General features: G+C 35.8%; 1 protein-coding gene across 4 annotated transcripts in view; it reads right to left on the bottom strand.

Moving 5' to 3' along the window:
• Nucleotides 1-22,000, bottom strand: part of POT1 (protection of telomeres 1) — an 82,544-nt gene that overhangs the window by 45,005 nt on the left and 15,539 nt on the right. For all 4 annotated transcript variants that reach the window (XM_075493041.1, XM_075493048.1, XM_075493057.1 and 1 more), the window contains 4 exons: nucleotides 21,897-21,988; nucleotides 15,785-15,895; nucleotides 13,225-13,272; nucleotides 11,868-11,982 (listed from right to left, as the gene is read on the bottom strand). In XM_075493041.1, the coding sequence (XP_075349156.1) occupies nucleotides 11,868-11,982; nucleotides 13,225-13,272; nucleotides 15,785-15,895; nucleotides 21,897-21,988 (366 nt within the window). The remainder of the gene's footprint in view (nucleotides 1-11,867; nucleotides 11,983-13,224; nucleotides 13,273-15,784; nucleotides 15,896-21,896; nucleotides 21,989-22,000) is intronic.

Here is a 22,000-nt window from a genome sequence, read left to right as displayed (position 1 = left end):
CCTTGATGACAACCATAAGACATTTACATACATAAAATTTTGGCTTTTAGAAAGAGTTAGCAAGATCCTCAAGCAAAAAGCACAAATTTTAGTCATTAAATTAACAGTACTCAATGATTTAAGATTTAAAATTTCTAAAGTTTGAACTCTTGCAATGGCAAACTCTCCACTGGTTTTCCATTTGAGCATACCATTCTTAAATGTCAGAATGAGAAAGCACAAAACCAGTATTAGTAAGAGTGACAAAAAAATTTAAATTAAATAATTTTGTACTTTTCCACACTGGTATAGCACTGATTTACTATTTCTCTTAGCATTTTTCTGTACTCTGAAAAGAATGGATATATCTAAACTATTTGCAGCGCGCACAGTGCTTTCAGTCTGGAATCATGAATGAAATTATTCTGCTATTATTCATTCTGACTAAAAAAGTATAAAACACTAGATTTGAATTACCCAAAATGCTTGGGCAACTGTCCAATTTTCTAATGCCATCTACTTTAACTCATATTTTTGTTTTCACAATCCTATTTTAAGAATGTAAGTTTTCATTGTAAAAGTTAGTTTATTCATACTGCTGACCTGCATGTAAAATGCACACGTACCGTCCAGAAGCAGGAACAGTTCCTCTATGTACAGAACCCATTTACTCCTGCTATAATCTTACTATTGTGGACCCCCATTTAAACTAAAAGTTCAATTTTTATGTTGCATTTTGGTAACAGCCAACAACAGAATCTCAACACTGTAAAAAGAAAGTAGCTGTAACTCCTAGAAACAGACTCGCATGAAGACTTACATCCATTCTCTTGAGGTACCAAGAATGGGAACATTGTTCAAGATATAAAACTCTCTAAAGAAAGTAATACACAAAGACATGATCATCATATTGATGATGATCATCATAATCAGCAGGCATCAAGTCAGCAGTAAAGAAGCAAAATTAACAAACAACAAATAAACCTATTTATGAATTCTATTGCTGATATTTGAACAAACTACAGAAACTGACTATATAAAACTGAAATTTGAAACAACTGACCAGAAGCTTCTTGTTTGACCGTGTGAGCTTTCTCAACTTTTATAAAGGTGAAGTTAACACCGGAAGACTGTAAATGAAGTTCAAGGTCGAAGCGACTGTGGCTTGTGGGTAAGGCCACACCACAGCAGACAGGCCCACAAAAGGACTGAGGCCCATGGAGGAACCCACATTGGAGCAGAGGACACCCCTAAGAAGGAAGGTACAGTGTGTGGGGAGAGTAAGGAACAAGTAGCAGCAGAAAGAAACTGCTATGTACTAATCCCAGTCTGCTGTGCCACCCTTTGCCCCCCTAAGAGACACAGTGCAACCTGCAACAATCACAAGGGTGGAGACTGGGAAGGGGGAAGCAGAGGTGTCTGGAGTGAAGCTGAGCCCGGGAAAGGCGGAGGAAAGGTGTTTTCCCTAAGAGTTTAAATGTTTCTCTTCTTTGTTTCTCAATACCTGAATCAGTTATTAAATGTTTATGTCAACAGGCAATGAATGAAATTCCTCAAATCAAATCTGTTTTGCCTGTGACAGACACCTTTTCAACTCTCAAAATAAAACCCCAAACAAAAAAGCAAAAAATCCAAACAAAACAAAAACCCCAACTTCCCTTAGCTATAATTCTACGAGGCAGCTAGTGATAATGACACTAAACCAGAGTTTACATATCTGGGAACTGAACAAAGGTGTCATAGGGCAAAACCAGAGTCAATAAAATCTCCATCATGCATTTTATAAAGATACAGACACACAAATTGTTGCTTGACAGCTTTGAAAGAGAATACTATCAGTCTACTAAAACCGACAGATTTGCCTTATTTAAAAACTATAGGAAGGCAGTCAAAAGAAGACAATTGTCATATGAAAACTCTGTGGTCAGATTCCCCCAAAATGAAGACAGATACGTTAGACTGGATTAAAATACATGCTTGTACGTGCACTGCCTATGTCTTCAAAAGAAATACACTACCATTTCCAGCAAATAAACCCTTAAATTTTACTATCATTTAAACTTAAAAGTTTAAATTCTCTAATGATTTGAGTGACTGAAATGTTGAAAGAAGACATTCAGTGAAGGCTTACCACGAAAAATAAAACTACTTTTCCTACAGATATAAAACCCTATAGTATTTCTATAAAAACACTACTCTTCTTCCTCCCCAAGATTTTTACACGGACTCAATAATGATAAATTCTCATCTATTGCAACATCTCAGAAGTTGCATTCTTGTGCACACTCCCACCAAAGGCACAAGGGCAATGGTCATGCAGCACCTATTCTGACATTCTGTGCTAGGATAAGCAGACAGGAATAAAGTCTAGTCAGTGGCTGACAAAACTCCAAGTATTTACTGCTGTAATCCAAAGATGGATTGCTGTATTTCTTTGGGTATGAATTCTAGAGGTTAATTTAACAGGTCAGCTGCAAAGCGATATGAGCAAAATGAGAAATTAAGAAGAAAAAAACCCATATGGTTCACAGATTTACAAACCTTTGAGGATACAGGATAACACGTTACAGTGCATTGATATAATCCAATGTAGGAATCAAGAGTGAAAATACAAAAACATTCCACAGTAAAATGGTGGTTACTCTTCGGATTATATAACCTAGTCAGCTTCATACATGTGCAGCTGCCTATTTAAGGGGGGAAAAGTTAACATCCTCCCTCCATTTTCTGTGCAATTAGCATACTCAAAAGACTAATAATCATCCTACTCAAAGTAGTATAAAATATTATACTAGCTTTATACAGTCAGGGAACACCTCCTACATAATATAGGTTCTCTGTCTCTGTGATTTTAGACTTCCATTCTTTAGTATCACCTCAAAACATCACTTCTACAATAAACCTAATTAAAACAGAGCTCTTCAAGAACTAAGCCTAAAGACTGATTTTCTTTTAAAGAAATCCTCATGCAGAAAGTCCTTTTTGAAGGTTAAAAATAAAAAGCCACCTGTCTTTCCCTCTCCAGCTGGAATGTGAAAATTGCTTTCCGCTTTCCATAGCAGCATTATGGTTCAGTGATTGAATTCACTTTTCTGCACAAATAATGAGTCAAACTCTAAACAGAATTGCTGAACTTATATAATGTCCCAGCGTTACAGGAAACAATATAATAAATGTCATTGCTCAAACTTTTGATTTTTCACAATATACTTCCAATGATGCAAAATCCCTCAGTTACCAAGCTAAAAAAAAATAAAATAAAATTAAAAAATTAATGAAATTTTACCTATTGGAGTCAATTTTCCCTTACTAGATAAATTGACTCCACTGATTAACCTTTCCTAAAGAAGGGAGATTTTACCACTGGTAATTTCTACTCGTAATAATCTGGCTTAAAAATATGACACAATAGATGCACAGTTCAGCAAATTTATATACTATAAAAGAAAGTTTTTACTTTCATACTAGATTGACTCAGTAAAAACATTAGTTTTAGGCTGATACTACACAGAACTCCAAACTGCATCTATGTTTTTTTTAATATACCTAATTATGATGAAGAGGTGTTCCCACTTGGGCTTAACATCATGTGAGGGACCACCAGCAATGGACAGCTATCTGTAAGGATGCTTGTAACACCTCAGAATTGGTGTTTATAGAAACCACAAGGAGAGAAAAGTGATGTTTGGTTTAAATGGAAGTACAGAGGCATGCATCTGTCTTACATGCCTCTTTTATCCTTTCAGACTAGTCCTTACTGTTCTTTAAAAATATAATTACTTCAACTTGTTACTTAGTTTTTTATTTCTTCTCATAAAAAAACTACAACTATTTGGTGAAGCAGCTTTTTAGAAAAGGAATTTAAGCAACAAAAGGAATTCATTATTATTGCAAGGACTATCCTAAAATCAATAAAATTCCAAGTCAAGATCAGTAGAAGGTTACATGAACTACATGGAGAACGCTGATCTCCAAGCTTCTAGGTCCTGACTTTAAATAGTTTGAAATATGAATGTTTTGTAGCCCTGTAACAGTCACTGAAAAGCTAAAGTTTCCTCTACTGTGATGATGGTTTAGGTTCATTCTTCAGGTTATAGCTTTCTTTTTATAAATGCCACAGCATTTCCACTCTTTTATGGACTGTTACGTCAGTCATTAGCATGCTCAGAAAGTCAGCATCTCTCCACAGTGTACAGATATATTAAAAAAAACAACAAAAAACTGAGAACCCACAGCTTCACTTACAAATTTATTTTTCAGTCATCGTAAGAAAACCAGAATTGCTACAAAAGCTTTCCAGATCAGTACTTACTGATGTTGTAGGAAGGCATTTAATACTTACTGATTAAACATTTATTTTAGTTTTACTGAGAACTTCAGCAGTTCCTAACAAATATGATTGCATAAATTTTTAAGGTAGAAAGCATCGATCTAATTATGAATACCCTTTTGGGCAATCACATATGTATTCCTGACTAACATTTAAGTAGAAAACCCACCATCCTGAATCAATAACTTCCCCCTGTAAAGAGATAAAAAGGTTTTTGGCAATGTTGTTGGCAATAAGGGACTCTAAATAGAGATTGCCTTCTGTTTCTTATATTTCAATACACACAAAAAAGGAGAGAGAGATTATTGTAGCAAATTATTCTCTCTTCAAAACCACACCAAACATTAATACTGTTTTCAAGAATTACTGAGGCCATTCAATACACAAGTGTCTTTGTACTAAACCCAAGCAGTTGAACCAGTTAACTTATTCATTATGTTCAACAAAACACAGGAAGAAAAATGCTGCAAATGTACACACACTCCTCTGTGTGTGTGTGTATATATGAGTACATACGAACACAGATATTGCAGAAGCCCAAAACAAAACCTCTAAAGAATCAAATTGAAGATGTTTTACTACAGCTTGTTATTCCTAACATGGCGATACACTTAAGAGATACAAACATTCAGTAACTACCAGAAGCATCTGGCTAAACAGATGCTTTAATGCCATCATTTGTAAATTGTAGATCAAAGTAACTGTCTTGAGATTTCTTTCTATTAAGTATTTATTCAACTGTTTAATTTTTAATTTCCTTTTGAATTTTTTTTTTTTAACTTTTATTTATCTTCAATATTAGATGATAGGAAACAGTGATTATTTACAAGAGAAACACATACAAACCACTGTGAACAGAAGGGAAAAGAACATTACTCTCATCTTTAGGCTCCAGAAATGAAATCGCTACCTTTACCTCTGCAACAGTTTTTATTCTGTTCTGCAAAATTTAAATACATCCTCAATATTTTGATTTGGAAAAAAACAAAATGGAACACAATACTTTAAAGAACAAAACTACTGCAGATTTAACTCTGAGTCTGCTTCCTCACAAATAGACCATCAGATACCACAACAGTCTGCAGTTGGTTTGTTTTGCACTCTAAAGTTGGTTTGCTATTATGTACTAAAAATTGACTATTTTAATTGAAGTTGCACACATGCTATTTTTTAAAGTAATGTTTTTTCAGCTACATAGTTTTAAACAAATTCTGGTCTAAGAATGTTGATGAACTTGGTTCAAGATCAAATAAAAATTGAAAATAAAATTTAGACCTTCAAAATACCTTTAAGAATCTGATTTATGGTTCTTAAGCTGTATTTGGGGCATGTAGAACTGCTGACCCGGAACTGTTCAAGGTTTTTAGAAGTGTACTTTCTGAAAATGCTACCCTTTATTAATTTTGATTCTAAGAAATATTTTGTAAAAATAAAATAGTTACCATCCACATGCATGTCTATGTAGGCTAAAATGAGATTTTAATTCAACACGTGACATATGAATATACTGCATATATCTAAGAGAACAAGCTAGGTGGAGGTTTCCCCAGGAAAACAGGACATTACTCTTATGACTTATTGTTAACCAGCAGCAAGGATTCTTCTTGCCATAATTCTTCCCTGCATTATGGAAAACACTGACTAATATCTGCAGGAAAAAAAAGAGAAAGAGTTGGGGAAGCAGCAGCGTCACATTGTAATGTCCCAAAAGTTTGATGGTCAAGCACATAATCTCTGTAATTGGACACTACAAAGACAGAGGCTCTTTTTCTTTTATGTTTACTGTTTTTACTCGGGCTAAATACTTGAGACGTCCTTGGGCTTAAGGGAGGGGAGAGAGGAGAGAATCACCTTTGTTAAAAAATTTAAAATATCTAAGACTCTCAAACTATTTCAGAAGGAAAGCTAGAATATAATTTTGAACACTTCCATAAAACCTTCCAGCAGAGAGAAACCCATCTGCCCATTGTACCAAGCAGGACCTGAAGTACTTCCTTGGACAGTTTTCAGAACACATAAAATTCTCATGTATAGGCATTCCAAACTACACACCCTGAGCTGAAGGAGGCTCAGTTAAAGCAACTTTCTCTGGAATAAATAATAATTTATGATTATACTGTAAACTCATTTCATTTATCAGTGTTTTAACATTCATCTAATGCAATAATGGTGATTGAAATTATGAACATTTAATTACAGATTATATAAACTGACATGGCTAAATTAGGTACCACTTGCTTTCAGTGGGAATACAGTGCAAAGCTTCAGCCTTAAGCTTTAATATATGTAAGAAGGAGCAATATCTCGTATCTAGGGGCATAGCTATATAGTGAATAAAGACCCATATGGATTAAGTACAGTGGCTCCACTGCCCATGCTTCCAGCAGGTACCATCTTAAAGCTATATGATTCTATTAACCCAGTGTCAGAAAGAGAATGTATTAGTCCAGGACTGTGCCAGATCTAAAGTGACTAAAGAATATTCTGACAAGAGACATTTCATGCCTTAGCAATTCAGAACAATCATTGAGCATTTTGCACCCTCTCAAGCAGACATAACTCTGGACTGTGTAAAAAAACCAAAAACCAACACTGAAATATTTAACTGAATAGTGAATATTTTTACACTGAAACCCAAATTAATTAAAACTGTTTTAGAGATTTTCATGATAAAGTAGCAAGTGAATCATAACTATCTTCATAAATAAGGAACTTTTCAAATTGTGTCCCTGATCTCCACTGATATGTTGTGTTGGTTTTTTTAATATTACAAACTGAAAACAGACAGGGAAGATATATGAGGAAGTTATTAATGACATCTAGGCACAGACCAGTTGTTAAGTAAATCATCATTTTCCCTATTAAATTTCTACTACTTATGAAAGTGAAGTGATTAACTTGTCAAATAACTCAGTTGCAAAAATCTGTCCTAGTTTTTTCAGAGACGTATTACCTTGAAAGTCAGTGCATTTAACTTTATTGTTTTTACATATCTGGAAAGAATGGCTTTCTTAATAATTTCCAGCAATCAGTGCTTGTCTAAGTAAGATGTTCAGAGTCCTCAGGTCCCCAAAGTCTTATTAAAGCAGCTGGACAAATGACAAAACTAGACCATGTGATCCTTCAAGAACTGCCCTTCCATGATTTACTCAAAGAGTAAAAGTAGTACTTTCTACATTTGATTCATTTCCTTCTTACTCTTTTTGTTGTCCGCAATGTGAACAAAGGAAACAAAACCTTTAAAAGACTTGTGGGGTTTGTTTTGTTTGTTACTTTGCTTTTAGCCTGACTTTTAAACCTACAATATTTTTCAAGAGGAAAGTACCTCCATTCACCACTGGCAATATCCTGAATTATTACAGATAAAGTGAATCTTTTCATTTCCTTATAAACACAGCTAAGAATGTATTTCTATAGATATATATGTATTCTATACATATAGATGTATTCTATATATCTATATACTATATAGATATTGTAAGACTGATAGCATTTGAACAGGTCCAGCGTAAGCAAGCAATCACCAGACACCACCACAAAATGAAGATTTTCAGAAGCTCACTACAGTGACAGACAGATGTTGTTTGGCAGCCTGTGCAGAAAAGACCAAATAGAGTAAATCAATATTGAAATAATTTATCAGTCTTTTACATTAAAAATGAAATACTGTTCTCTGCTCTGTACAGGTCTAGATCATACTTGCATATTTACAATGAAGTCTTTTACAGATTTTAGTGGCACGTCAAGCAGGAAAGAATATCAGTGAAGAGATCTCCCATCCAAAAGAATTGTTTTGTAAACTTTTTAATTTGGTCCTTCCATTTGAGAAAGCATAAAGACTATGTGTTATTATTGTCCTTCTTTCTAAGCTAAAGAGATTTTTAATTTCCCTGAGACTCTTATCTTCAAAGGAAACTTGTTTCTCAAGATCCCTTCTCCAGATTTATCCTCATTTTATTATAACCCAAAGAACAGAAAAGTCTGAAAAACCTGGAGAGTTCCAGCATGTGTGCTGGTTTGACCTTGGCTGGCTGCTAGGCACCCACCCAGCTGCTCTCTCACTCCCCCTCCTCAACAGGACAGGGGAGAAAATAAGGTAGAAAAGCTCGTGGGTTGAGATAAAGACAGAGAGATCACTTACCAGTTACCATCCTGGGCAAAACAGACTCAACTTGGGGAAGATTAATTTAATTTATGGCCAATAAAAATAGGGTAGGATGGTGAGAAACAAATACTAAAATACCTTTCCCTGCCACTCCTTTTTCCCAGGCTTAACTTCTTCATTCCCAGCATCTCTACCACCCCTCTTTTTCCCTCGAGTGGCACAGGGAGGATGGGGAGGGAATGGGGGGTTGCGGTCAGCCCATAACAGCTCCCTTTCTCTCCTGTTCCTTCCTTCTCACACTTTTTTCCTGCTCCAGCGTAGGTCCTTCCATAGCCTGCAGTGCTTTGGGATAACCCTGCTCAAGTGTGAGTCCTCCACGGGTTCCAGTGTAGATCAATCTGATCATCCGAGGTCCCTTCCCCAGGCTGCAGGGGAATCTCTGCTCCAGCACCTGGAGCACCTCCTCCCCTCCAGCTTCTCTCACCTTGGTGTCACAGGGCTGTTTCTCACACTTTTTTTCCTCACTCCTCACTGCCATGCAGCGTTTTGCCCTTTCTTAACTTTGTTTTCACAGAAGCACCGCCATCGTGGCCGAGGGGCTCAGCCGTGCCCTGCGGTGGGTCGGTTGGAGCCGGCTGGAACCGGCTGTGTCCGGCACGGGGCAGCCCCAGCCTCTCCTCACAGAGGCTGCCCCACAGCCCCCACTGTTACCAACACCTGGGCACCTCCACCCAGCACAGTTTGCTTTCCCATTTTCGATCCTTTTTCATAACTGGCAGCCCCAAATCCTTCTCCTTAAGCCCCCAGCAACCTAACAGCACCCATTCATGGCTATCTGGGAATCTATCTCCAACCTTTGCAGAGCTCCCTCTGGAGTCTTTCTTTGAATTAATACTTTTAAAATATTAAGTATTATTTAAGTATTAACTGTAGCTAAATCATACTAGAGTTCCATAAGTATTCAGCTCTAGGGGCAGAATAATTTTTATTACTATTACTTCTAAGCTAGCAGTATACCTTGATTTGCTATACACACAGCAAACACGCACACGCTTAATTTAGTGTTTTATGAATGTCTGCATTTCTAATTAGATGCCAGAACATTTTTCTGCTTCCAGTCTAAATGCATTGAGTTCCTGCAGATACTTCCACTTACCATTATTCCTCATTTACATCTAGGAATACCTGTTGTGTTGTAACACTCATAATGTAAAACAACTGGAATTTGTACTTCTCCACTTTAACTGGGCTACAGTATTATCAAAACCCAATTATTTTCTGAAAAAAACAGTGACATCCAGCTTTTCCACAGCGTTCTCTAACAACTACCATTTCCTTTTTATATATTCCTATATAAAACAATCAAAACAATATTTCATCTTAAAGATCTGCAATTTTTTGTTTAGCAAAATAACTTTACTGTATCAATGACTATGTAGAATTTGATAATATTCATTTTAATTTAGTCTCAAGAGGAAAAAAAAAAACCAAACATGCACTATATTTGCTACAAAAACAGATGGACCGTTAACTGGCTCAGTTCCCAACTTAATGACTACATCTATTTTTGAATGTTAACATTTAAATTAGATTATCCCATATTCTTCAGACTTGTTTATTGTTTATGTTTCAGAGTTATTTTGGGAACACTACTGCCTTTATTGTTTATGTTTCAGAGTTATTTTGGGAACACTACTGCCTTCTCAACATTGAGTAAGAATGTAGAGAGGAAAGGTTTTCTAGGAGCTAGCCTTGTCACCTGCTATAATAATAAACACCAAGGAGAATACGTTTCGAGGACTTATGGCATGGGAAGCACGGAACTGCTCTCCTGCAGACAGCAGGGCAATGAGCCCTAGTGCTGAGGATACATTGTTTCTTCTGTTGACATGGTCAGCTGTATGTAAAAATGCTGTTGAATTCCCAAGGGCTATTCATTAGCTTGTAGACCTAGGTAATCTAACATATTCTTGAAAAATCCTATGTTGCTCTGCATAACTTAACTATGACTGCTGACTGGGCCAGCGGCTGCCACTGGCTGCCACTGCCAGTACGGCTGACACTTAGTGTACGATAGCCCAGAGAGCAGCACGTGCATGTCTTGGCTTTTCTGTGGACAAGTGTTAGACCACACTTTAGCTACAAGCGAGAGCAAAAATTTCCTGTCAATAGGGTCTTTCATACCAGTATATCTGTTTGTCTAGAAGAATACTACATGCACCAAATGGAAGTAGTTAAGCATGCCCACAACAGAAATTATACCAGTATAGTTCAGTTGAACATACTGAAGTCAGCATACACACATTTGCACAGACCTCCAGATGTTCCGCCCACTCACACACTCTAAACTAACACAAAGGCTGAAGATTGCTTGGTCTTCAAAAGGTGAAGCCATTAGTTGAACCTTAGTTGGGCTTGGAACTTTTTTTGTGTGTGCCACCATGTTTGCACAGCTTTCAGCTATTTCATTTATGTTTCAAGCTATCTAACTGTAAGCAAACCTCATTCTGGAAGCTGTGGTACTGCAGGTATAGCACTGTGCTCTCACAAAGGCATTTATTGCCTTATCTTGAGTGCATCACCTTCAGACTGCTGCTGGCAGGTTTTGAGCAAGCAAGATCACTCACATCTGTTTGCAAAAGGTTTGCAATCAGAACTCTTGGTTCTGATTTAATGCTCACTTCTTAAAGTTCTGTATTTAGAAGCCAAATTCATGGCTATTGACATTATTCAAGAAACTTGTATGTATAATTAAGACCATAAAAGTCAACAGTCACCATCATAATCTGTTCTTTTTTGTTCAATTAGAAATACATTTAGAAGGGAAAAAAAACCCAACTTTAAAATGCACAGTAAATTTATAATAAGCAGAAAACACTTTGATTAATTCTGAATCAAATAAGAAATTCTACTGCTTAATTGAATTCAGTAGGGATATCACCTAGCTATGTACTTACTGAGCACCTAGTGAAATGGTACAATCTTTTAGCAAAACTAGCACAATCAGTAAGTGTTCCCCTCACAGAGAGAAAAAACGATTCAGCTGTTGCACAGCTTCTACAAGTAACAAATATGCTGGCACCACATTTATAGCAGCTCATAACACTTATTGTCAAAATCTGAAGGAAGAATTGCACGTAGTTACACAACAATCCTTTCCCACAAGGACAGGTGTAGGGCTTTTGCACTTTTTTTTCTGTACAGGTCCATTTCCCTGTTTTGTACTAACAGTATTACCTTGATAAATACATTCTTCATTTGCTATCTCCACCAGTCTGCCTAAACCAACTCTGACATCCCTTACCTATTTGTTGTTCTGTTTCCTTGATGTTAGCTGAGAAGCATGGTCAAAGGATTACCTGAATTTGTTGTTCTGGTTGATTTTTAACAAACACAGTAAGAACAGTTCTGTTTGGAGGAGGAGATTTTAAATCTCTTGAATACAGTACATACCAGTTCCTTTGCTTACATACGGAGGCTTGAAGAATTTCACAACGCCATACAAATTCACTATAGTTCCATCTTTAAGACGATTCAGAGGAGTATACACATATTTTGGTGCAACAGACTGGAAAGGCATGATAAAATTAGGGAACAGAAGAAAAAATTATTCAAACATTCACGCAGAATTTTGTATTTTAACACCATCCACCCTCAGATATGCTTTATTTCATCTTAAAAGAAAAAAAAAGGTTATCTCTTTCTTTCTATCTTATTCACTTTAGACTCTCCAAAGATAAATATATACATATATGTACATTCACAGGCAATACAGTGCACAACACTTATTTCCACTTCTTTTTGTGATTGCATCTTCCTTACAATAAACTAACCAGTCAGTTCAAGTAAGTTTCAATACATGAAATAGGTGAATAAAAGTCACTATAATAAAGAATGATAAAAATTGGTTGATTAAAAAAATTACCTATTGATTTACTGATTTAACATGTCCATCCAAAGGGCTTTTAAAAGCACATATATAAATAATTTTGTAATTCTTATTGGCAGTGTCACTGCACAGAATCACTGTCTGGGGAAGGGGGGGAGTGTTTACCTCTCACAGCCATTGTGTAAGTCTTCCTATTAAAATAGCACACTTGTTGGAGGATTAAAGATATTAAGGACTACCTTCTACTATTTAAGGACTACTCTCCTCTCATCTTAAGGTTACATTATATGCTGATTAGTCTCTTTTAAAGACTACAAGTTCTGCCAAACTGACTGAAAACTGTGGTTTTCAGTTACTATATCGGGGGGAAAAAATGAAACTCTTCATAAAATTAACACGAAGCCAAGCTGTATCGTCTTTGGTAGTAAATCTTTAACCTTATGATAAAGAACAATAAAATTTCATACACCAATTTATATGCCTTTAAAATACTATTTCCTGTAGAATTTTAATTTAGACACATAAATGCTTGTTCCAAATGGTAATCAAAAGAAATGTTAAGACCAGTATGTGAAGTCTGATTTTAAAATCAAAGGAAGATCCATATTTCCATTTTTTTAAAGCAGAAACATACCATCTTCTTTAGAATGGAAGTTATCTTTCTAGTTCAGTATTTCCTAAACCAACATGCAGCCTATTTTGAGATTGAGATGGGAACTATACTGCAAGTATAGAAAAAGTACTACTTTTTCATATTTTATTCTGTTTTCCAGGCACTTTATTTGCAAAATTAAAAGCTAAACAAATGACCGCTGGGATGAGAGTATGGAATTAAAATAAATAGGAAAGAAAAAGAACTCTGCACATTCTTATTTACATTCTTATTCACGTGGTTTAAAAACATCCCAAATATAAACTCACCACAGATGCAGTTTCTGAAGCAGCAGCTGTTCTTGGTATAGTATAAATCTAAGGAGAAAAAAATAGTAAACTCTCCAATGACAAAATTGAAGGCATTGCAAATATAACAAGGTTTGATAACGCTATAACAAATATAATGCTATAAGCAAGTACAAAACAGCACTATAGACACTTTTGCTATGTGAATCACGTCTGAAACTAGTAAAATTTTATCCTACAGAAAAAAGAAAATAATATTTACTACCATTACACTCAGACAAAAGCTACTTTAAGTAACACATACATTTTCTAAGATAGAAACGCACTTGGTTGAATATAAGTCAGGTCACATTAGTAGAGTCAGCATTTGAAAGTCGGAGACCACAAATTTAAAACTGTACTTTATAATAGTGACTTGCTTAACAGAGAACTTCTACGGGTTTAGGTTTTGTACATTTCAATGCTTAGAGCAGGTCTACTCTCAGTGACTCGTTATTCTCCTTTGGGGAAAAAAAATAATAATTAAAAAAAGATGGTCAAGGAAAATTCACCAGAATGGGATAAGTTCTATTTAAAGGTAGTTTTAAGCTTTTAGAGCCATGCTTATAAGCTAGGCTTATCTTCAGTGTAAGGTCTTTTAAAGAACTAATTGTGGCGATTTGACATAACGCCAACACATACCCACCCTATAATGAGAAACGCAGGGCTCAGCTGCCATCCTGATGCAACACCACAGCCTATGTGCTGGGCACAGGGTCCCGTGTCACAGCTGCACAGCGCCTCAGCGGTGCAGACTCCCACTAAGGATCTGGTTTTGCTTTCCACCCTCAACTGAATTCCTGAAGCTAGTTTTACTTCCATTTATTTATTTTAAATAGTCAGGTGAGCAGTTATAATTGAGAAAGTGAGGCACACAAAAAATTCAGATAATTTGTATTAATTTTAAGCATTCAATGAGTGGGTCAGTAAATTAAGTGCCACAAGCTCCGTTCTGTGGTCAGTGATGAGACAGACACCTCCTCAGCACAACCTACACGTTCCGTGAGCTGCACATCTTCCTTGGGATTAGACTGCATGTCACGAGGTCCTGCCAATACTCAACTGCGTGCCTCATGTAGTGTCTAAAATTTAGGCATGTTCAGTTTAGACACATTCGCCCAGACTCCGGGCACAGTTTTGCCATCCATTATCTTCAATGAAACATACTTTTTCTACCTATATATCATCGTTATCAACAGATGTCATGAAACAGTCTGCACTGTAATTTTAATTCATTTTGTTTCTCATGGGCTGCACGCCAAGCTTTAATTATCTATAGAGGTCAATTCTGGAAAAAAATACCTTTCTGAAATAAAAAAATATATTTTCTTAAATTTAAAATTATTGTCAGACAACAATTATACAGACAAATGTCAAACCTTGACATTGGCACACAATTTATTTTAGTAAGTCTCTTTTGTATGTGATTTTGTGTTTAAGATTTTATAATTATTTCTAAGTTTGTTTCAAAATCTCATGGATAGGCTCAAAGGAATAGTGTGATGCTATATTGTTTTCCAGTGAAGGTGCCTTTTCACTGACTACAGAATGGAGTTTGCAGCATTGTCACTGAGAGTTTAGTACAATGCTATCATCCTTCTTTTTAACAGTAGTAGACAATTACAGTGATCAAAAACGTGCAACACTTTCCCACCAGAAGCCCGTAACTGTTGGGATAACTTTCATAAGAAATATTAGAAATATCCCACTGAAGTGTTCAACAAAGTTTTTGAAACCTTAGTTTCATTCCACACACAATCCATCTCCCCCCAACTACAGGTTTCCAAATGTAGAATAATATCCTAAATCTTCTGTAATTTTTGTAAGTCCTATACTTTTAAAAATACTAATGCTTAGGCTTTAAAAGGGTAGCAAATGTTTCTTGAAGCAAAGACACAGTGGCCACCACAAGCATGCACTGCTGATGTATTACCACAGACAAATAAAAGCAGCAGCAGAACACTCCCATATCTCCACTCCCATATCGCAACAGATGGAAGCATTTCAGATTAACAGTACTGATGTGAGAATAGTACAAAAGAACAAGTATTTTCCTCAGAAAAAGGGGTGTAATTCTCTTTTAAAAATTAAGAATCTAGGAATCCATGTATTTCAAAGGCAAAGTGTAATGATGTGAGCTAAAGCAGTACAAACTTGTAGCCCAGAGAAAACTAAAAATGATAGACCACTCTTGCACCCTCTACCTTGTCTCCATTACTGAATTGCATTATGCACAAGAATGGTGTAAACAGCTCTAGGGATCTATCTAAAGCCAACTAAGGTCAAATTTCTGCACTCAACAAGCTGAAATTTACCTGGGAGGCTAAGATAATTTGGGTCTTGCATGGATAGGGGTATTATAAAATTGTATGCGCACACACACAAATGTGTTCTGATTGTTTCCTGAGGGACTCGATAAAATAAACTGTAGTACTTCAGATTCTAATAGATTTTATTGTTTTTTCTACTGTAAAGCAGAATGTTAATGTCGGTATTTGGGGGAAAAAAAAAAAAAGGTAAAAAGAGTTGGGTACCCACGTACATAAATGGCTGATCCGTCTTCTTCAGACACCTCCAGGTGGCAACCATGTCTACCATCCTCTCTCGCCGTAGGCGATTTTGCCAACTTAAATCCTGCAACTACGAAGGTGTCCTATGGGGACAGGGTGATAAACAGATGATTACATAGGCTGTATCATGCACTCTATTTTAAGAGTATGTGATGTGAAATTTCACCCTAAGTCTCAAGATATTCAAGAAACAAAAATCCTGAAAAAATTCTAAACACTGCCTTTATCTGTTTAGTTCTTCCACCCAAGGAATTCATATTTCCAACCAATGTCAGCAAGCATTGTTTTTCAAATTCTGCTAAAATTTTCGCACTCTTGATGCTACTGTGACTGAGTGCTAATTTTGACAAGGGCTAGAGGGCAAAAGTCACACTGAATAAAGCAAAAGAATCATTCCCCTTCGAATATACTGAAGACCGACTCCTTTCTGGGTAAGCTTAACTAAGCTAGAAAAGGAATCACACATCAGATCAGCAGTGACAAAACACTCTCTTCTCAGAGCTTATTTCTCATTGAGTTACAGCTGCACTTTGAAGAGACTCTCCTTGTAGATATTTTCTGTTTTAGTTGGATCGACATCTTCCAATTTCTTCCTTAAGGGTCAGATAGGTAGGTCAATCAATAGGCAGGTTTCTGGTAGCAAAAGAGACATTACAAACTTCTCTGGCGTCACTCCTGAGATTCTGGCACAGGAAGCAACTGCATTTGCAACTGCACTTTCACTTTGACATAAAGTTTCTCAGACACCACAAAGTGAACGAGAAAAGGATGATTTAAGGGGTAAATGATTTAAGTCCCTGCAGCAGCTCACCTTTTTAGTAACAACCTTACCAAAAAAAAAAAAGGAAGATAGAAAATACATTTAGGAGACAGAGGTGATAAGAAAGGTATCTGACCAAACAAAGGTAATGCTGGGAACTCTGATACAATGTAAAGATCCTTTATAGTCAGGTCCTTTGGTACCAGAACTGTATAGCAGGGCTGTACCAGTGTGATCCATTCCAATAAACATATTAGACTCTGAACCCTATTTCTATTTGACCTTCTACTAAAAGCATTTCCATAAGCTTTTACTGAATGACTTTTGTTCATGTGTTTACTTGATTACAACAAATAAGAGAGTTTTCTGATTGAAGTTGACAGTTTTAGCCAAATATTGCACTATGATGGCTCTTTTTTGCTATTTCAGCAATCTGACAATGCTACTTTAAATGATTTAAGATCCAAAACCTTAATGTTTTGTGCAAGAAAAAGAAAGGCTGCTAGCTTAAGTGACAGTGATATATTTAGTTATTAAAGGATTTGCTTAAAAAAAAATTACTGCAGAAAACATACATTTAATCAGTTTAATACACAACAAAACTACTTAGGGCATGGTGATTTTCAGGTAGTGTCATAAATGGGAATACAATGTGTATTTTGACTAAAAGGTAATATGTAAGTCACAAAGGTGTAAGCCATACTCAGAGCTAAGTAAGTTAAAATGGGTCAAAACAATTAGACAACTCAATATTCCTTGCACCTGGAACACACCGCCCTGCTAACATACATTAAAGTTGTTTCATTCTTTCCAGATACAAACACACACAAACACAAGTTTCAGGAAACTCAGCTTTTTTGCAGAAACCAGGTGTTAGCATGTGTCTTTCCTTTCACTGTTGCTGATGCTACTCGTGGTGTTCCTTGAACAGTGGAATCAACCTTCAGCTAAAAAGCTATGCCCTGCTATACATTATTCCCATTTCAGCACTTTATTAGATTGCAGGCTGCACAAGATTCTGGGTTGCTGAGTCAGGATTGGTGCTCTGTATAGCTGACTTGTCTTGTTCTCCTGTGTCAGAAGGAACTTTAGAATTACACAGACTCAAGCCTTTACATGAGTTGATAATAAATGGAAACTTTTTTTGTGAATAACATTAGATCACTGGTGATTACTGTCATGTAATATGTCATGCGCAACATGACATTCAAAAAACACCTGTGAAGGGACTGTGCAATTTCAATGAGGAAAAAAAAGGCAGCGCTAACCTCAAAATCTAGTTTAACAAGTAGAAAGAACAGGTATATTCTCCGATTTGTTACAAATTCACGGTCAACTTTGACAGGTTGTGACTTGCAATTTCTAAACATGCAAAAAATGTACATAAGGTTTGCACAGTGCTTTGAAATTTAATGCTATATCAGTCTTCAAAATAGATTAGTTTCCATTTCACCTTTAGCTAAGAGTAATTACTAATAGTTCTCTTATAATTGGCTTGGAAATCAAAGCCATTTACATAAATTGGTGGATTTTCATGTCAACAGAAGAGGAGTATATTGTATATATATACAAACTATAAGATTCGACCAACATTTTTAAACAACAAAAAGAAATCCTACTCCCCTCATTCAAAAGAAGCGAGAAATAAAGAAGAAACAATATTTTCCCTGATGGTTATTCTGTTACAGAACCAGAAGACTCTCAGGATACAAGAACAAGATAGTTATTCATGTTTTTGGGAATAGCCTCCTCCTCCCCCCAGGCTAATTAGCTAAAGCTGTTGCAGTATGGGAAGCATGATATTGAAATCTACAAAACTGTGAAGTTTGAAATTGTAAGCAGCAAACAAAAAGTACTGGACCTTACTGAAGTAATTCTTTAATGGCTAAAACTTAGGTTTTTTTCAAAATTAAATCTATTTTATAACTGCCGAATTGCAACTCTGCTAGTTTCAGAAATCATTCTATTCCCTCAGATTCAGATTCTTCCAAAATTAAAATCTCATTTGCAACACGTAGAAAGTACCATGAAGGTTCAGTTCACTGGGGAAGACCACACACTGGTTTTAGTGCTGGCTGGCTAAGGGTTGTTGCCTGTGGGTTGTGGTTTCCTACTCGGCTCTTTAGTACTGATCTTTCTATCTTCTAATTGTTGCTCAGAGCCTTGTTCAAGATTTGTATTTTTAACAGAACAATAAAACTGATTTGTTCTTTAAATTTAAAATGATTCTGCAGCTTGTATATTTAGCAAATTAGTTTAGGAACTTCCCATCCTGGACTCACTGTCAAAATTCTGTGGAATTGAGAAATTTGTATAAAGACTGTCACTTCTTATTTTGTACATATCTGACGGCTGTAAAAGATTTTTCTGCCCTAAACAGACTGAACTGATTTTGCTGATCTTCAAGGCATGTTTCTCTCTTTGGCATGGCATATGACAAACATTAAAACAAGGCTTTGATTCACAGCAGAATCCAATGTAAAATTGAATACTCTCTGACCTGCACACCTTACCACTCAGCCCAAAGCTCCTCCATGTTGTTCCCTCAAGCTCACGCATATTAAAGGGCTGAAAAGGACCATGCACCAATTTCGAGGTCAAATTAATAGCACAATCTCTAAACAGGTTCTACTAAAAGGATCTAGGTAATTTTTATTCCTTAACGCTAAATTCATTTGAAAGAATTCTACCTGTGAAATCCTTCATTCACAATCACTAGGTGTTACTGACTTTTCCTTCCCATAACCTACGCTGGTTGGAGGAGAGATACTAGATGTAAATAGAGAAAGATGTCCTATGGAAATTTTTTTTGCTGTCACCCGGACTTTTATTTAATAGGTTACACACTACAGATAATGTACACTTCCCAAGACCTACCACCATGCTATCTGTCAGAGCAAGCACCTTTTGCTGGAAAATGTTTCTTAGACTCAGTGATTTCTTCAAAAACAAAGTTTTAACCCATTCAGTTCATGACACAAGCTTGACTGTCTGATGATGGAAGCCTTACGGTAAATGATGTCAGAAAAAATCCTCAAAGTACAAGGAATCACATTGCTAAGCAAGAATTCTGAAGTATTTTACAGATTCATTAAAAATACAGTAAGCATTTTAAATATTTAATATTGATTATTAATATTATTTATAATTATTAATATTAATTTAGTATTTAATAAAACAAATTATGGGACTGGAAATAAGGCAAAGTAAGAGTGACAGAGAGAAGGGTCTGTAAAGATATACGCCAGCATCTTTCATTTCCATGGGAAGTTTTCACCTATACATGATCCTGCAATTTTTTTTTTTTTTAAATGCTGCACTAGGTCACAACTATAGCTTCAAATAAATTTCTTCAACTATTCACTAAACGTTTATAAAACTGGTATTTTTTTTAGCCTTGCTTTTTACAGAGATAAATTTCACTGTCACGTCAGTCTGTCCTACATGTTCTGTAACTTCCAAACCTCTTCACCGACTTCAACTGAAATTTGAAAAGTGTTAAAAATCTCAAAACAGTTACAACTCTGTTGAAAAAAAGAGAAACACTAAACTTTTTCTTGGGCAAGATACTTTTTTTTTACCCATTTGAAGAGGCAGCCAGCATACGTCACCTGCTGTTTGAGGATTGTCTCCATGATAAAAGCAATAATTAAACATTCAGTTCCTTCTCTCTAATGTATACGTATTCACCAAATCCATATTTAGTCAGATTAACAATGTTGAAAACACAGGGATTCAAAAGTTTTCAATGTCTGAATATTTATAAGCACATAATTATATAAAAATGACAACATAGGTCACTATACATTATATAAACACCTCAGCTCTAATTATAGGTGTAATTCTTGAAATTAGCAGCTTTGGTCCCATATATCTCATGAACTGATGCGTGCATCTTTGAAGCTGATACAATTCACGGTGTAAGCTACTACACAGAAACAGCAAGATCACTCTCAAGGAATAGAAATAGATCTTTCCCCCTCAAAAGAGAAAAAACAAAAAAACAAACAAGAGCTGGGAACCAAGCAAAAGTCATCCTTAGGTAGAATTACATAAAAAGAATATGCATGTCTGAACTGAAATTAAAATGTTCTATAAATTCAGAGCAACTTGGACTTTAAGTGATATTTTGATGTCATGCCCTAAGGTCTGCTATAATTTTTACCCTTTTTCAACATACAGATCACCAGAGTTCAGGTATACTAGTCCATTTGAGCTGAAAAACCCTGACAGAATTCTAACTAAGCCATTGCTATTTCCATATTTGAGAAAACCCTTAACTTTTGTGCATAACAAATATTTCTAAGAACGTGAAAACAAAGCCCTATTTTCTTCACTAAATAACTTTCCATCTTTTTGGAGAAAGACTTTTTACCAAGGCCCGTAATGACAGGACGAGGGGCAATGGCTGAAAGAGAGTAGGTTTAGATTGGACATAAGGAAGAAATTCTTTGAGGGTGGTGAGACACTGGAACAAGTTGTCCAGAGAAGTTGTGGCTGCCCCATCGCTGGAAGTGTTCAGGGTCAGGTCGGATGGGGCTTTGAGCTAACTGATCTAGTGAAAGATGTCCCTGCCCATGGCAGGGGGGTCAGAACTGGATGATCTTTAAAGATCCCTTCCAGGCCAAACCATTCTATGATTTGGCGTGAATTTATATCGCAAATGAAAAAGCACTAACACGAGCTCATAATGCATTGTACACTAATTTTAATTTGATATCTGGCTAATATTGAAATTTCAGCAAACTGACAGGCAATCTAATAAAAAAATATTAAGTTGAGGTAATTGTTTTCAGCTTGTTTTCCTTCTTTAGTTGCAACACTCCGTCTCACAAACTTGTAGGCTGACTTGCCTATGTCCTTTACCCTGGAGCTAATCAAAGCAAGCTTTTATCTCTGACGAAGCAAGACATCAGCACCCAGCCAACACAGAAAACCATGCATGTAGTTTTGAATTAATTTTTTTTTTAAAAAAGCTTTTAGTGTTACTGTCTTTTAGATTTTAGAATTAAATTGATTTATCTTATCAAATGACAATAGACATTCAAATTATGAACATAAATGGATGACTTCTCTATCATCCATATTCATGATCCTTTACTTGCTAGATAAACAGAACTGACAAAAAGAATTGCTTTATTTCCATATTATTTAGAAAGAACTTACATAAGCAAATACTTTTTGGTTTTTTCTAGTTCAGATTTATAGATTTGAACTGATTGAATGGACTATTTCTTATCTTGTCTTTGTCACCAAAATTAGAAGTCAACATACATCTGTGGAAAACAATTCCTAAAATAAGAAAATATCTATATAATTTTTACCCCATGGCGTATAACTTTTGCACAATCCTCTGCCATTTTTCCATATATTAAAATATTGATGCTGTTGATCCGTGAACACGAGTTATCCGAATCTAGAGAAAAAA

The sequence above is a fragment of the Mycteria americana genome, chromosome 1, assembly GCF_035582795.1.
Source record: "Mycteria americana isolate JAX WOST 10 ecotype Jacksonville Zoo and Gardens chromosome 1, USCA_MyAme_1.0, whole genome shotgun sequence".
Classification (NCBI taxonomy): domain Eukaryota; kingdom Metazoa; phylum Chordata; class Aves; order Ciconiiformes; family Ciconiidae; genus Mycteria; species Mycteria americana.
Note: the sequence above shows the minus strand (reverse complement) of the source record. Positions and strands in the feature narration are given on the sequence as shown.